The 16062-nt window shown below is 45.1% G+C and overlaps 2 protein-coding genes across 6 annotated transcripts in view; both read right to left on the bottom strand.

Annotated features, from left to right (window-relative positions):
• Positions 1 to 13: 13 nt before the first annotated feature.
• Positions 14 to 8763, bottom strand: LOC142464912 (catechol O-methyltransferase-like). Its single transcript, XM_075568571.1, has 5 exons — positions 8509 to 8763; positions 5039 to 5235; positions 1847 to 2040; positions 1152 to 1283; positions 14 to 725 (listed from the first exon to the last, which is right to left on the bottom strand). The coding sequence occupies exons 2-5, from the start codon at positions 5172 to 5174 to the stop codon at positions 540 to 542; spliced, it is 648 nt and encodes a 215-aa protein (XP_075424686.1). The 5' UTR covers positions 5175 to 5235; positions 8509 to 8763; the 3' UTR covers positions 14 to 539.
• A 3981-nt stretch (positions 8764 to 12744) lies between these two features.
• The window catches only part of LOC142464911 (catechol O-methyltransferase-like), a 38569-nt gene continuing 35251 nt past the window's right edge, over positions 12745 to 16062 (bottom strand). For all 5 annotated transcript variants that reach the window (XM_075568567.1, XM_075568570.1, XM_075568568.1 and 2 more), the window contains exons 4-5: positions 14412 to 14543; positions 12745 to 13146 (exon numbers count right to left, since the gene is read on the bottom strand). In XM_075568567.1, coding sequence (XP_075424682.1) covers positions 12967 to 13146; positions 14412 to 14543 — 312 coding nt within the window. In that variant the 3' untranslated portion in view covers positions 12745 to 12966. The remainder of the gene's footprint in view (positions 13147 to 14411; positions 14544 to 16062) is intronic.

The following is a 16062-nucleotide window of genomic DNA, read 5'->3' as shown; positions in this document are numbered from 1 at the left end:
AAAGGCGTTCAGATTCACACTTTCAGCATTCACGTATTTTATTCCCGGTACAAGCACATCTGCAGGGAAACCGCTCGCTTACTGTAACTGTCAACCAAACCAGTGCCATTCTGTTGGCGAAAACTAAAACATACCCATTTTGGAAACAATAAGGCCCGTAGTTGGCAAACGTTGTTTTTACTGCCTGCAAATTGGACTTGAGATGCGGTCAGACTTGGCTCCATTTATATAACCTGCATGTAGCCGGTGATGGCAGAACATATCCCTGTTACATGCAGAATATCCCAACCTTTGCACAGGACTCATGGCAGGGTGGGCCCAGAATCTCACAGCCTGCTCCATCTGTATTAGAGCGATTCTATTCTGTCTGCGTTTACTGCTCCCAACCAGGCGCAAGGAAAAGTGCCCGATGTTCTCGGAATGTTAGGCCTTCTCCCAGCAGCTGTAACAATTATAAATGCGTCTGTGTGAGTGGGGTTTTGTTTTTTTGCCAACACGGCGCTATGTTCGGTCTTCTGTGAATCCTGTTTGTAACATTGTCACAGGTAACCCTTAAACACGGCCTTTTCCAAGGCATCTTCTTTATTCATGTACTGGACGTGAGATGGGTAGTTGGTGCAGTCGTACCGGCCGCAGGTCCTGACATGTTCCAGGAAATCGGGGATCCCGGGATAGACGACATTGTCCGCCAACAACACCGAACCTTTTCTCAGCAGCTGACACTCCTGCGGAGCGGGAGAGATGGAACATGTAACATGCAAGAACAGCACACGGAATAGAGAACATGCTGACCACGGAAGAGTTGATGGTTTTAACTGAGCAGAATCAGAGAATTATCCCTTATTTTGATTCTTAAAAAAAAAAAAAAAAATCTCCTTAAACATGTAATAGAAATCTCTTTCTGGGGAATTTAGCAATCTGCCGCATGAATTCTCATCCAATATCATAAATGAGAAAAGCATGTATATATCATCACTTACACTCCCATCCTACATGTTATCCAAGGCAAAATATTCACCGTTCAATAAATTGGATACAGGGTCTGTACCTAGTTTTGGATAACAGGGGATTTAATACTCGGTTGCCTTACTCTGCCACCCTATCAAAATCATTAAACATCAACACACAGAAGAGGCGTTATGGGGAATCACCTCCAACAGTTTGGTATCTATGATATATCTGTCCTTCCAGTGATCCAGAAACACAAAGTCCAGAGTGTCCACTTCATATTTGGTCTTCAGTTGTGGAATGAAATCTGCTGTGGAACCTTCCAGGACCTGCACCTGGAAAGCAATGTATCAAAGTATTGCATTGTGCTGAACCAGTCTCTCGTCAATGGAATTATTACCAACATCGGCATATAATGCTCACCAGGCATTTAACTACTTGAGCAACTGAGGATCCTGCGATACAGGTTCCAACACATGTATTTCACAAGTAGCAGCTTCACAATCAGCCATGAACGATGGTTACAAACCCTAGAAGGTTCTATCTATGGAATGATGCTTCCTTTTCTAGGCCAAGCTGTGTAAACTTCGGCACACATCATGCTGAAGCCGTAGGTCCCTGGGTTTCAGAATTCCTTATATAGGAACATTTTGCCCTATGTCAATTCGTTCATTTAGGGAAAATACCTGGCTCTGCTCATAAAAACAGTGGTTTGCACATCCCACTGCTGATCATGTAACACATCTCCCGTTCAGTCCACTCACAGCTAGGGAAACTTTTACTTGCTGGAACTGAACATTTGCAATAAGAGAACGCTAATCTAACCAGACACGATTTAGCTTGCAGTTTGCATTTCACCCACACATATTTCCTAAAGCAAAGAGCTGTATATATATACCGTGTTTTGCACTCCGGCAAATTCAATCATCTGCTTGGCCACTGCAGCGTGAGCCGGGTTCATCTCCACAGTGAAGAAGCGAGCTCCAGGCTTCAGGAGCCGAGCTATCCGGACAGCAGAATATCCGCAGTACGTGCCCAGCTCCAGTAACACTGACGGGTCGGTCTCTTTCAGTACTTTATCCAGGATCAGGCCTGAAGGAGAAGCAAACAGGAGCGTGTTATAATAACCGTCTCAGTGTCAGAGGCAGAACACCTCTTTCCACATACAATATGATCATTTTGACACGCCCACTGTTCCTTTTTAAAGGAGAATTTCCTTTTTTTTTTCCAAAGTGTGTGCGCCGAGCATGCGCATTTTAAGTCAAACTTCTTTGAGTTTTGTCACAGAAATTGTATTTGTGATGGTTTTAATTAAAAAATCAAAACACAATTTCAGTGACGAAACGCAAAGAAGTTTGACTTAGAACGCGCGTGCTCGGCACACCCCCCGTTTTACCTATTTGCTCTTTTATATGTATAGTAACTGTGAATTCCTTGTGTGTGTGTGTGTCTGTGTGTGTGTCGTCCACCTGTGCTCCATACGCCAAGCCATCGGCGGCGCCTACTGTGCAGGCGTGCCGTGCGCGAGAGGCCTCTTCTGCCACCCGTGACGTCACTTCCGGGAGTGCACTTCCGTCACCAGCAAGCCAATTTACTCCAAGGGAAGTTTTCATATGGTGTGTGCCAGCATAGAAGTTTCACTTCAAAATAAAATAAAAACTTCTGGCCGATAATTTCAGCTGTGCGGACCCCCTGATACCAGCATGCGCTACGCAGACAAGTATCTCCTGCAGCATGCGGCCCAATAGGAAGTTACAACGCATTACGTTGTGGCTTCCTATTGGATCCTGTGCCATGGGAGATTTAAGCCGCCATATTGCTTTCCCAGCTGGAGTTGCTACCGGCATGGCCTACGGACCATCTCAGGTATCTCAGGAAGCAGGGGTTCCCAGTGACCCCCTGCTTCCCACCAATAATGCACCCAAAGTGCCACAATGTGATTATTACCCAACTTCATACTAACGCTGCCTGGTGGTGCTGAAAACTCCCAACTACCCGTATTCATATATACGACCCTACTCTTTTACTTCATTTTGGAGAAAGGGACCTATTTGAAATAAGATTTCCACATAAACGTTTTGAAGACCGTATCGAAATTGCTTCTTCACCTTGATAACAGAATCTTGCTCTGCTGCCTTCCAGAACAGGGACACCTACATTTTTAAACGCACTCTCTGTGCCCCAAACATCAATCATGAACCAGCGAGGGCATCATGAGAAGGTTCTAAGCCGCAGATTAGCTGGGTCTGCAGTGGGATTCTAGGGACAATGGGAATGAAGACTCTACAGATGTGCATTGCTCCCAGCAACTTTTAAAGTACAGCTCAACCCCCTTATAACGCTGTGCTTTGGGTCCAAAGAATCACATCGCGCTATAAGCGGATCGCGTTAGAAATAATGTACAGTTATATGCATTGTACAATAAAGTATTTAAGACACCAATAACCGTGTTGTAAAGTATTCATAAATATGAAAATTGGGAGCCGCGCTTGCATCGCGCTATAAGCGGATTTGCGTTGTAACGGGGTTGGCCTGTATGTATATCTTTATTTATATAGCGCAATCCATGTATACAGCGCTATACAGCAGTAACACACGTGACAAAATAATGGGAAGAAGCGCTTCAACATAAAAGTAACATTAGGAAAAGGAGTCCCTGTCCCGAAGAGCTTACAATCTAAAAGTGTTAAGTACAGAGACCATAGGTGTGTTCTAGTAAGTGTGTTTCTGCAAGGGGTCATTGTTAATGTATATGAGATGCATAGTATCAGCTGGCAGAGCTACCCAAATGCTTTACCGTGTGTTTTAAAATAGGTCTTAAAAGGTGTAGCGAGGGTGCCAGTCAGATATTGAGGGGATCTGCATTCCAGAGGCATGGGGCAGTACGTGAGAGGTTTTTAGGTACAAAAGGAGTAGACCAGTGGTTTTTTTAACCCTATTTTTTATTTATTTTTATTTAAGGCACCTTATAATTATTTTGTGAAATTCTGCAGAACCCCAACCCTCTCTAATAGTGTCTGAGATCAGATGCATTGTAAGGAACCCTGAACCTCTCTAATAGCGCGTCTGAGATCAGATGAATTGTAAGGAAACCCAACCCTCTCTAATAGTGTTTGAGATCATATGCATTGTAAGGAACCCCAACCCTCTCTAATAGTGCGTCTGAGATCAGATGCATTGCAAGGAACCCCAACCCTCTCTAATAGCGCGTCTGAGATCAGATGCATTGTAAATTCTTCTGTATTTGGTACAATTTTCAAATGACCTGAGAATTGCAGGGAACCCTTTAGGGGTGCTCAAGGAACTCGAGGGTTCCTAGGACACCCCTGTTGAAAAACACTGGAGTAGACCGAAAACATTCTTAAGCAGAACGTAAGAGTCAGGCAGCTATATAGGGAGAAATTACAGCTGAGTGTAAAGCTTTAAAAGAGAGGAGAATTTTGTGTGTAATACGGAATTAAATAGGAAGCCAGGAGAGGGATTTCAGCAGGAAAGATGCGGAAACTGAATTAGGAGGGAGTCAAGTGATTTTTGGGGAGACAGATAAGCAGCAAGAAGGCCGAACAGTAGAAGGTTACAATAGACAAGACGGGCGAGAATGAGGGCCTGTGTTGGAGTTTCAGCAGTAGAGCAATAGGGGAAGTTAAGGCTTCATAATACTTGTTTGATTAATTAACAAGATAACATTATAAGTTATTGTCATAGAGTCACAGGTAAAGGACTAACCAGTTAAGAAATCAGTAAATACCAGTCCTGAGTATGGGGTTCTACTATATTCCTAGCTCTGTTTGTTTGTTTTCCTAATATCTATTCCTTTAGACCGTTTAGGTCGGCCATTCTAGACTGAAGACTCAGCGATTGGGTTTACTTGGTGAATGCACTGAGCACCCACGCCAACAAGACTCTTCCATTGGTTTGTTACCACCAGCAATGAGTGTCGACTAAAAGGTTGCCTAGAATGATCATGCATCCAGAAGGTGGATTGGAATCTACAACAGCAGCGCTCAAGGGAGCAGGAGTGTGTTACTGGGGTGAGAAGCCACCAGCTGGACTATTGGTGTCTCAGTGTAGCGGTTTTCTGTGTCTTTACCTTTCTCATCGCCCACATTCATGGCCCACTCCTTGTGGCTGCAGTATTGGTCTATATGATCCACCACGCTCTGGGGGTCGCCGCGCACTGCGTTCTCCAGCACAAAGTCCAAGATCCTCTGCTCCGTCTCAGCCATGGCAGACCGTGATCCTCGGACCGTTCTTCGGAAATATTTAGGCAGAACTGCAGCAAGAGAGCTGAGAAGAGGACCATTTGTGGTCAGAATAACATCATATTAGATACCACAGTGTGTGCGCGCCGATGTCACAACTCCGAGAGGGATTCTTTTGGTTGTGTGAGCATCAAATAGGATGCAAGATCATTGCATTTAGGGACTAATGTTTAAATCACACGTTTGCTATTAAAAATGTACCGGTCCTGGAAATAGGTAATCGTTGGATGTGATGACTCTTATGGAAGCAATATGAGCGTTCTTCATTGATTCGGTTACATTCGAAGAAACCGACGAGGTTTGGAAACCCCAGTACACTAGAATTTTCTCTATGAAGAACGCAAATGGTGGTTCCTTAAAATGTATCACAACCTACAACAAAACCCTATTAAAAAATGTTACATTGTTATTGCACGTCAGTGGTTACCGGGCTGTGGCAGCGCATTAAGTGACCGTTAATCGTAATTACTCCGTCACACTGCTTATCTCGTTAGTCACGTCGCAAGGCGATGGATCAAAGCAGAGGTTGTTCTGGGTCAGGATCTCCTGAATGTTCAGGTTGTGCTTGAGCGTTTGCAGGGTGTCCGTCTTAATATGTCTCTGTTCTAGCGCTCTAAATGGGTGCTGCTTTTACAATCTTAATATACAGTCCGTATCACTGGAGAGAAATGACCACAGAACCAAGAACCCTGATCACTTGGACTGTGGGGGGCTGCCGTTGTCTGTGCAAAGAGGGTTGTTCGGATGCGGCCTCGTGTCATTATATTTATGCTACTGTACAAACACCAGACGGGCAGACAATGAATTTAATCAGAGCTGAGGACCGGGATATTTGATGGACGATGAGACTGTCACTCGGACTCCGTGGGAAAGACTCTCTGTAGTAACGAAGTGCTGCGAGCTTAGGGACGCAGCTCATTAAGTCTTTCAGAGGGTGGAGAAAAAGTCCCGGGTTCATTAAGCTCTGTTGGCTAATTCAACATGAGTTTAACACTGGATTAATCCGATTGCCAATTCTTGCAGTCAGGAAGGAATTTATTTCCCCCCTTATGAGATATCATTGGATGATATGTCACTGGGGTTTTATGTTTGCCTTCCTCTGTATCAATGAGTAAGTATAGATATAGGATAAAGTATCTGTTGTCTAAATTTAGCACAGGTTGAACTTGATGGACGTACGTCTTTTTTGAACCTCATCTACTATGTAACTATGTAACTATGTTAATCAGAACACAATACAGCAAATAACGTGATGGTAACTAGGTTTTAAAGAGCATAGGTTTTTTCTGGGTGGGGGGGGTTTGGGTTTGCTGTCCGTTGTTCTGAATCCGGTTAATGCCGGGTAATAATGTTTCATTTTTTTTTACACGGGATTGAAGCAGGGGGTCTCGAGCTGAACCCCGTTAGTTTCCGCTCCGGGGACCCCCTGCTTCCAGAGATTCTTACCTCCGCAGTAGGTGCCGGTAGCCTCTTTGGCCGAGCTAACTGGGCTTTCAAGTTTAAAGGTCCCGCGCCACGGGGGCCAATAGCAAGCCGAACCGGATGGCGTCGCAGCTTCCTATTGGCCCGCAAGACGGAGGAGCTTTGAAAAGCGGCTATTACGCGATACCTGCTAGTCGAGCGGCTACCGGCAATTACTAAGGAGGTATCTCTGGAAGCAGGGTATCCCTTGAGCCGAAATTAATGGGGTTCAGCTCCAGAGACCCCAAACTTCAATCCTATGTAAAAAAAAATAAAGTGCTTGAGTTTCCACGTTAAAGCAGTAATCCCTCGTACATTTTTTATCTTGGTTTTTACAGAATTGGAATCTAAAGCTGAACTGTGCCAGATTTAGCTCTGGGGAAACCTCTGGTTCCCGAAATATTTACCATTTTTAAATGTGCCAGTGTTTCCAATCCATTTTGGGTAATCAACAAGACTGCTATCCAACCATCACTCCGATTGGCTAATAGCCAAATGGGATCAGAACATATCTTGGCCTTCTGCTGGACAACACAGGCAGCCATCTTTAATGTTACTTTGGAAATTATCTTTGGAGCCAAAGGGTCCCCGGAAGCTACAGGACCTCCCACTCCCACTTCTGTAAAAAGACAGTTCCAAAAATGGGTGTGGGGGAACTGCTGCTTTGTCATATTTAACTCTGGCGTTACTCCCAGACCCTGAAATAGGACTTTTGCTGGAGGGCGAGAGATTAAATGGAGTTTAGTGAATATAGGCCCAAGAGAAGGGCTGCCGCCTTCTGCACTTTTCTCCTTCAGTTGTGTAGCTTTTTGTCCCTGGGTTTATTCCAATGCCGGGTGCTCTCCTGTGTATCGTTCCCCTGTGTTTGTGACTTCAGGGTCACTGCGCTGGATTCGCAAACTCAGCCAAGTCACCATCTCCCAGTCTTTTGTAATAATAAAATGCAAACTCTTGGGGGAAGCTACGTCTTGTGCCTGCAAAGTTAAGCGCACAGCACCGTATATACCTGCTGCTTCGTTTTTTAAAACCCTTTCACTGAAAATGAATGCATTACTCGCTCCTCTGCCAATGAAGGAGATGCTATTGACCTGTCTCTCCACATTGTGCCCCCTCTCCCTGTCCCACGGGTGTGTGACATGCGAGTGACATGCGAGTGTGGCAGATTAGTTAGCAGACTCTCCGGTTCTCCCTTGTGACCCCAGGCAGTTTTTCTCACAGTGCATTTCTCACATTGTCACTTATACTGTTGCTTTAACTTTTTCAAATCACACACCAAACTTTCCAATACTTCAGCAGCTTTTAATTACGGAGAAATCTTCATGTAAAGAGATGAGGTTTTCTTACACAAGCTTTATTATTCTGCCCTCATCACTGCACCTTTGTAATCACTGCACCATCCTGACTTTATTTACGTTATTGTACTGCATTGTGGAATAAATTGCTACGTTATAAATAATATCATACATTAATAATGACGCCTTAACTAATTCTATAGAAAACAGTAAGTATATTGCATACTCTGAGAAATCCCAGAAAATAAACGTGAAATCAGATTAAAGGATTTCCACCGCTCGATTTAGTTTGAAAAGCCCCTGAATTCTTTCCCTTTAATGAGTTTTGGTGGTGCCCCTTCCGCTTCCCAAACCTGCCCCCTTCACTACAAACCTTATTCTAATACAATATCTTGCAATAAAAACATTATTATAGCTCACTACCGATACATGCAGCATGGTCCAGCACATACAAAGCACACATTTAAGAACATACACACATGCTGCTAAGAAACAATGTAGTAACCCGTTTAGAAGAACGGTGCAATATTGGTTTTCCTACTCACCCGGAACCCCAGAAATATGCGTTATTTCACCTAAAGCCTCCGTGTCAATTCCAGGGCCGTTTTATAACACACCAACCTCGGTGAGTGCGACTTCACAAGGAATGGCAAGGAGCTACTTATCAGCATTCCATTATTTTTAAGAGGCCTGAGGCACCTACCTGTGTGAGGCTCCACCTCTCCTCTCCTTAACCTGTCTCAGTGCTGGGCGCCCCTGAGCTCGCCAGTGTGTGCAGGTCCACTTCCATATATTACTGACTTTAGTTTAAATGAATACTCTAAGTTACATGCCCCCTTTTTTTCAGCATGTACAGGAAGCAGGGGGTCCCCGCAGCAGAAACGTGGTTATTTCAGATCCGGGGACCCCCTGCTTCCTGAGATATTTACCGGGGGGGGGGGGTTCTGTCGGTATCTCGAGGTTGGAAGAAGCATTTAAAAAATTTTTTTTTAAATCTATGCAGCATTCGATTACCTTTTTAATATAAACGAATTATCGTAAGCTGCCGATCGAACGGTGAATATCCTGATCTTTGGGCTAACCAAATGGCTGCCGCTGAATCAATCCTTCAGTCAGTGAAATGCAACAGCTACGGTATAAGGGTAACAATGTCTATTGTTGGAGCTTTCAGCTCACATACAGTCTCCTGCTGGGAACACTGCAACACTTTCCTGGTTGTGATCATTTGTTGCAAGAGGGCTCAGAGGTGTGCCAGAGCCTGCTATAGAAACCAAAAGGGAAGGATGCTTAGTACATTATAACTCACTCCAAATGCAGCAGCGCGTGTTATCTAATACTACAGAACTGATTCATAAAAAAATAACAACAGATAGGATTTTTAAAGTCGTGCTCCTTTAAATCACTCGCGTCATGTGGGCCAATAGGAAGCCACGACGACTGACCGCAGGGCTTGCTATTGGTCCGTGAGACGTGGGGGGGATTTGAACCTCCATCTTGTTTCTCCTGGAGGAGAGGAACTGGCAGCACCTTAGCCAGGAAGCAGGGAGACCCCACTCCGGAGACCCCGCACTTCACGTACATGCAAAAAAGAAAGAGGAGGGATAAGAATTTTTTTTATCTAGGCAGACCTGATCCTTTAAAGCAGGGGGGGGCGCTTAACTCCAGTCCTCAAGCCCCCCGCAAACAGGTCAGGTTTTCAGAATATCCCAGCTTCAGCACAGGTGGCTCAGTCAACGACTGAACCACTGATTATGCCACCTGTGCTGAAGCAGGGACTGATTGAGCACAGGGGGGGGGGCTTGAGGACTGGCGTTGAGCACCCCCCTGCTTTAAAGTACCGCCCTGAACAGAACGAAACTACCCCCTCCCCCGAACATTGAGGGGATTAACGAGGGACCTGTAAATCTCCCGTGTGACTGGTTGAACAGAAGATACAATGACATCCTCAAACTGTCTCAATGGGACGTTTCCAGCCTCTCGGACCCTCCTAGGACAAATGTGACCTGGGGGCAGTTTCACAGGTTACATGTAGCAGCCGATTGACACCTTCTTTAAACAATCGGACAAGTGTGAGTATTTAAAGATAATTCTGCAGTCCAACTACCGCTGTTTTTGTTGATCAGACTGTTTGCCAGGCATCAACATCGTTAACGGTCTTCCTTTTAGTCCAACACAAAAAGTAAAGTCCTTGTTGAGTATTTGTTGCAGGTGGTACAGGATTTAGGCCAGTGTAGATTAGTGCGAGTGCATGGTCATTGTGTATATTGTGCTGTTTGTGCAGACTTGTTAGGAGAGGATTGTATTGTATGTCTTTATTTATATAGCGCCATTAATGTACATAGCGCTTCACTGTAGTAATACATGTGGTAATCATATAAATAACAGATAATATAAATAACGTTTTTAAACGGTTTGTTTTTAATATTCTTTTTGTAATAAAGCATTGATTTTTTTCTGGTATACCCGAGTGCAGGGATTTATACTGTGTACCCCTTAGCAGCTCTAGAGAACGTAGCATTATTAGAGTAATATTGTTATTCTCTTATCATATTTTTGTACTTCCTTTTCTCTGGTTTTGGTACCTTCAGTTTGTAGGTGTTGGAGCGTTTAATTTGTGCTCTTTCGTATAAACAGAAGTATCTAACGTGCAGGTGAAATATTCATTTTGCATAAAGTACAGCTCAACCCCGTTACAACGCGAATCCGCTTATAACGCGATGTGAGCGTGGCTCCCAATTTTCGTATTTATGAATACTTTACAACACGATTATTGGTGTCTTAAATACTTTATTGTACAATGCGTACAACTGTACATTATTTCTAACGCGATCCGCTTATAGCGCGATGTGATTCTTTGGACCCCAAGCACAGCGTTATAAGGGGGTTGAGCTGTATAAGTAAGCTCTTCTGGGAAGAACCTCCCTTTATCTGATCCCCACTGTTTGTACTTTATTTTCCTTGTATGGTCATGGTGTAAAGGGCTGTGTGCGCTGCTGGCACGGTGAACATGAAATGATACATACACCCAGTAAATGGAATCTTTCTAAGGAAATGATACTGATAAGCTGTTAAAAGAAGCTTGGTCTGCGCCTTTCTGTTCCTTGTTCCCATGATACGGTTTCAACATGTTCAGACTGGAGAGATTTGGCAGATAAAAAAAAATGTTTTAAGCCCAAAGTCCTGATGGGGAAGAAGGTGCTGCGCGGCGTGTTACAGACTTGTACAACGTGAGCTCAGAGGGTCAGTGGTATGTGAGCTGCAGTGACCTCTATCCCAGCCTGATGAGAACCTGCCACATTGTACAGCTGCAAATGCTGGGACACTATTGTAATCCTGGTCTCATTCAGGCAGAGTTGGCATTATATAAAAGGCTTCTGTTTTCTGTATTATTTTACAGCAAATAGAAATCCCCACGTGTGAGCACATTCACACGCCTCAGACCTGCCCTTCCGCATTAGCTCTTAGCATACACTGCTTCCACGGCAGCCAGGGATTCTGGGAAATAACATGCAAATGAGCAGTGTTCCTCAGCTAATGTATGCACAACATTATGGGCCTTGTTCACTAAACAGTGGTTAGTCATAAGACACCTTACAGCCCATTTGCTTGAATGGCCCTTGAAGGTGCTATATGGTTTAGCGCCCCTTAGTAAACTAAGGGCCTCATTCAGAGAAGGTTCATAAAAAAAATCACCGGGCCATTTAAATCACCCTTTTTATGAGCGTTGCTATCACAGTATCAGAAAGCCTTCATTACCTGTCATAGCAAAATTCACAGAACGGGCGATTAGCTGGTGATCTGATGAACGACCCTCTGAAAAGGCCTAACTCAGCGAGTTGTATCTGCTGCAGAGAGAGCTGCTCTGAGAGAGCCGTCTCTCCCCGTGCAAATATCGCCCGAAATTTGTGTATAAATTTTAATTTTGTTAGTAGTTTAGATGAGCAGGGGGTCTCCTGAGCTGAACTGCATTGGTTTCAGCCTCAGGGACCCCCTACATCCCGAGATACAGGCCCCATTATGGGGTGCCGGTATCGCCTATGCATTTTGTTCCCATGGTCACGTGACGCGGACATTTAAATGCATAGGAGATACTGGCCCCCCCCATAACGGGGCCTGTATCTCGGGAAGTAGGAGGTCCCTGAGGCTATCCGCTATGGTAATGAAGTTTACTATAAATGCATTTTTATTGCACAGGATTCATGCCAGGGGTCTCCGGTGCTAATATTAATGGATATCAGCTCCAGAGATTCCCGGCATCAATCCTACGCAGGAAAAAAGCATTTTTTTTCTAAGTCCCATCTCGCCGCTTCTCTGCAGGTTTCCAACACCTTCACGCCAACTCGTTCTGGCGTGAGGATTTTGTGATAAAATCACCATTCTAGAGCGGCTATATGCGTTCATAGCCTAATTACTGCTACTAGAATTGCACGAGTTTATGAACATGCTGAAAAGTGGTGATAAGTGACTTATCTCCGCTGCCTCTGTGATATTTTTTATGACTAAATTTTTTTGAGCAATTCAGTCTTTTATCACCCACTTATCATTGCTTACTGATTAGCAGTAGGCATTTTGGGTGATAAGTGCTTGATAAGTGGCTTATGAACGCTTTCTGAATGAGGCCCTAAATCCCTAAATTTGGGAAACTCCCCTCCAGGGTCCAGGATATCATCAAGGAAAGGATGTATTTGATCCCTGTGCCCCTGCAGTATATTGGGATTGAATACTTTTCATAGGGTTTTACCTTTGACTAATACTGTTATACCTATTGATTTATCGTAGACTTTTGCTTAGAAGATTGTGGTTTTATTTCATTGTTATTAGAAAGCAGCAAACGTTAAAAAAAAAAGTCAATTTGTATAGTAATAGTCTAGAGACAGGATAAATACATCACCTTCAAATCACTATATTTCAAGAGGTTATTGTATACCTATCCACCCTTTCACTGCCAGAAAATCTGGGCAACACATTGACAGCGAAAGTTTTAATAGAACAAAAAAACACATTTATCCCCTAAACACAGCCTTTTCCAGGGCATCTTCTGTGTCCATGTACTCCAGGTGAGATGGGTAATTGGTGCAGTCGTATCGGCCGCAGGTGCGGACGTATTTAAGGAAATCTGGAGCTCCCGGCTTGATCACATTGTCGGCAAGTAACACGGAGCCCTTTCTAAGCAATCCGCAGCTCTGCAGAGGAAGAGGGGGTTAGGCAGAGTACAAACCAGGGCAGGTAGCTTAGTTGTGCAAAACTCAAAGACCCCCTTATTTCACACCACCGAGTGTCACTCAAAGAAACTTCACACACAAACCCTCTGACAGTTGTCATTGAAAAGCTGAACCGGTCACTGTCCTGGAACAGGATTGTTTATTTTGGGTGTACTTTCTCTGCTCTCCGGCTGCCAGCTCTCCCCAGGGAAGCTTTCATGTTTTTCCTGTTCTAGCAGCCAGTGCTGCTGTGAAATTGCAACATAGCTGTTACATATCACCTTTTCTACAGGCCACTAGTCAGTTGCCCTGGCAACCTCCCAATGCGCATAGTTTGAGATTGGTTTAGCCCTCTCCCCCTGTCCTTCTCTGTTATTGTAATGCCCCTTGGCTTGTTCCTGTCTGGAAAGTGTGCTCGCTCTTAACAACAGCAGACAGTGAGTAGCCACATCTTCCACTGCTCCCTGTGAAAGGGATTCCTTTTTACCTTCCCCGGATAAAAAAGCCACTTCCTCTCACTTAGGAAATGTCTCTTGTGAGAAGTATCCTACCACAAACTACATGCAAGTACTTTTTTATTTCTGTTAACACCACTCAAAGTTGAAGAAAATAGAAGGACTTTGTGTGCTTTAAAAAGGGGGTGCGTTTATGCTACATGGATCTTCTCACATGCCCCAAGTGAGCCTGGATCCAGAATAGTCACCATGATCGGCTGCTTTTTTACACTGGTTCATTGGATACACGGGGCGGATCGGCTTACTTTCAGACCGAGACACGGATTTATATTCCGTTATATGGGGTTAGAACAGGGGAGTGCAATACCAATCCTCAAGGACCACCATCAGGTCAGGTTTTCAAGATATCCCTGCTTCAGCACAGGTGGCTCAGTCTTCAACTGCACCACCTGTGCTGAAGCCGTGATATCCTTAAAACCTGACCTGTTGATGGCCCTCGAGGACGGGAGTTGCACTCCCCTTGGTTAGAATGACCTTCCTTGCGTGATCAGCATCTGTAACCAATTCCTAGTAGGAGAACTGGACTTTGCGCTCCTAACGTGAAGGAATTCTGCGCCCTAGAGACGCTCGTGTCACAGGAGGATGGTGACGCACCTTACGTTAAAAGAAAGTGTATGGGACAAGCTGCACAATTCATTTTATACGGCATTGTACGGTTACCAACCTATACCTGAAGCCACGGAGACATTGGGAGGGGCGGGGGAACAGGTCTGACAAAAGATGGCGACTCACCTCCAAGAGTTTGGTGTCTGATGTATATTTGTCTTTCCAGTGATCCACAAACACGAAATCCAGAGTGTCCACTTCATATTTCTTTTTCAACTGGGGGATTATATCATCTGTGGTGCCTTCCAGGATCTGTACCTGGAAAGGGACGGCATTGCAATGGGTTAGGCTGAGGCCCCGCTGCGGTCGGCGGCACGCATGCGCGCGGGCCACCAGCCCCTTACCTCAAGTGTGCTGGTCCCCGCTGCCTCCTTCCGACGTGGCTCACTGCGTGCTGTGACGCGTCAGCCTGCCGGAGCTACAAGCTTCTGGTGATCAGAAGCGCTAACGAGTCACGTGGTACACGAGTCAGCCAATGAGGAGGGAAGGAGGGGAGCTAAAGGTGGGATGTGGCTTGGGAGGGAAGTGTGCCTGTGTGTGCAAAGTAGATGGCCCAATCTATCCCTGTCCTCCTGGACCCACAACCCGCCCTCCTACGGACCCACAACCTCCTCCACCCCTCTCCCCGGGGTCAATGGCCGCGCCCCCCCATGCCAAAAAAAGTTTACTGCAGACCGCAGATCGCCGCCGGCAAGCAAGGCGGCTGTGCGGACGCATGCAGCGGGGCCTTAGCCTTAATGAAGGCTGTCCCTGCGTTGGCGTCTCGCTGCACCTTTTAATACCTCCACGATTGAACGGGACATGGACACTGCACAATGTAACCAGTGGCAGTTAGGAGTGGGAGCCAGTGATACAACCCAGACAGAGAAACAACTTAAAATGTTGCTTGCCATAAAACACCCAGCAATGTAGTGACCTCGGGGTAGGGCTGGGTTTCTTTGCTGCAGTTTAATTGTATCATTTTCACATCTCGCTGCTACTACCACAAGTCAAGTTGCTTCAGTAATGAGACTGGCTGCTTGTTCATTCATGCATCCATGCTGCTAGCACACTGCGCACTGATACACAGTATTGCTGTTAGAGTTCAGAGTTCACATTTAACACCTTCAGTGCTGGAGGGGGATGTAACACATGGCATAACCTTTTCCCACTGAAGAGTTTAAAATATAATTAGCACCTTTGTTTTCATTTACGTATTTAAAAAAAATTACACAAAAAAGGGGATTTAGTTGTAGCTACAATAGGAAAACGTTCCACGTTTTGGATCCACACATTAAAGCCGGGGTGATCTAAAGTGAATCCAGTATAGCAAAAAACCCTTAAGCTGCGTAACTACCAGGAATGTTACAGCAGCGATATAATCAACCGAGAGTCTACAAGTGGTACTGAGAGCAGCTGCCACGGACAGCTACCACGGACAGCTACCACGGCTGCCCCTGATAGCCTATTTGTTCCCCAGTTTGCCTGGTGGACAGTCCGTCTACCGCGGGTTTGCCATTCCTGAACTTGGGGTTCCCCGGACATAGGGGGACCATTGTTGAGCTCTGGGGGAACCCCGTGCTTTAGGTAACATAGAATAATAATAATACCCGGTATTGCTGCGGTAACATTTGCAACAGTACAAACACACAGACCGCTCACACTGACCGCTCACACTGACCGATGGTAGATGCATGTATCCTTTAAGTTAAGGGTTATCAACTCCAGTCCTCAAGACTCCCCAATAGGTCAGATTTAAAGGATATCCAGGCTTCAGCGCAGGTGGCTCAGTCGAAGA

This window comes from Ascaphus truei, chromosome 13 (assembly GCF_040206685.1).
Source record: "Ascaphus truei isolate aAscTru1 chromosome 13, aAscTru1.hap1, whole genome shotgun sequence".
Lineage (NCBI taxonomy): Eukaryota > Metazoa > Chordata > Amphibia > Anura > Ascaphidae > Ascaphus > Ascaphus truei.
This window is presented reverse-complemented; position numbering and strand designations above follow the sequence as displayed.

Coding starts and splice junctions, on each gene's coding strand:
- LOC142464912 (XM_075568571.1), bottom strand. CDS start 5,174: ATGGCTGAGACGGAGCAGAGGATCTTGGACTTTGTGCTGGAGAACGCA. Junction 1,284..1,846: donor TTGCCGGAGTGCAAAACACG/GTATATATATAC, acceptor ATTGCTTTCCAG/GTGCAGGTCCTGGAAGGTTC. Junction 726..1,151: donor TAGATACCAAACTGTTGGAG/GTGATTCCCCAT, acceptor CCCGCTCCGCAG/GAGTGTCAGCTGCTGAGAAA.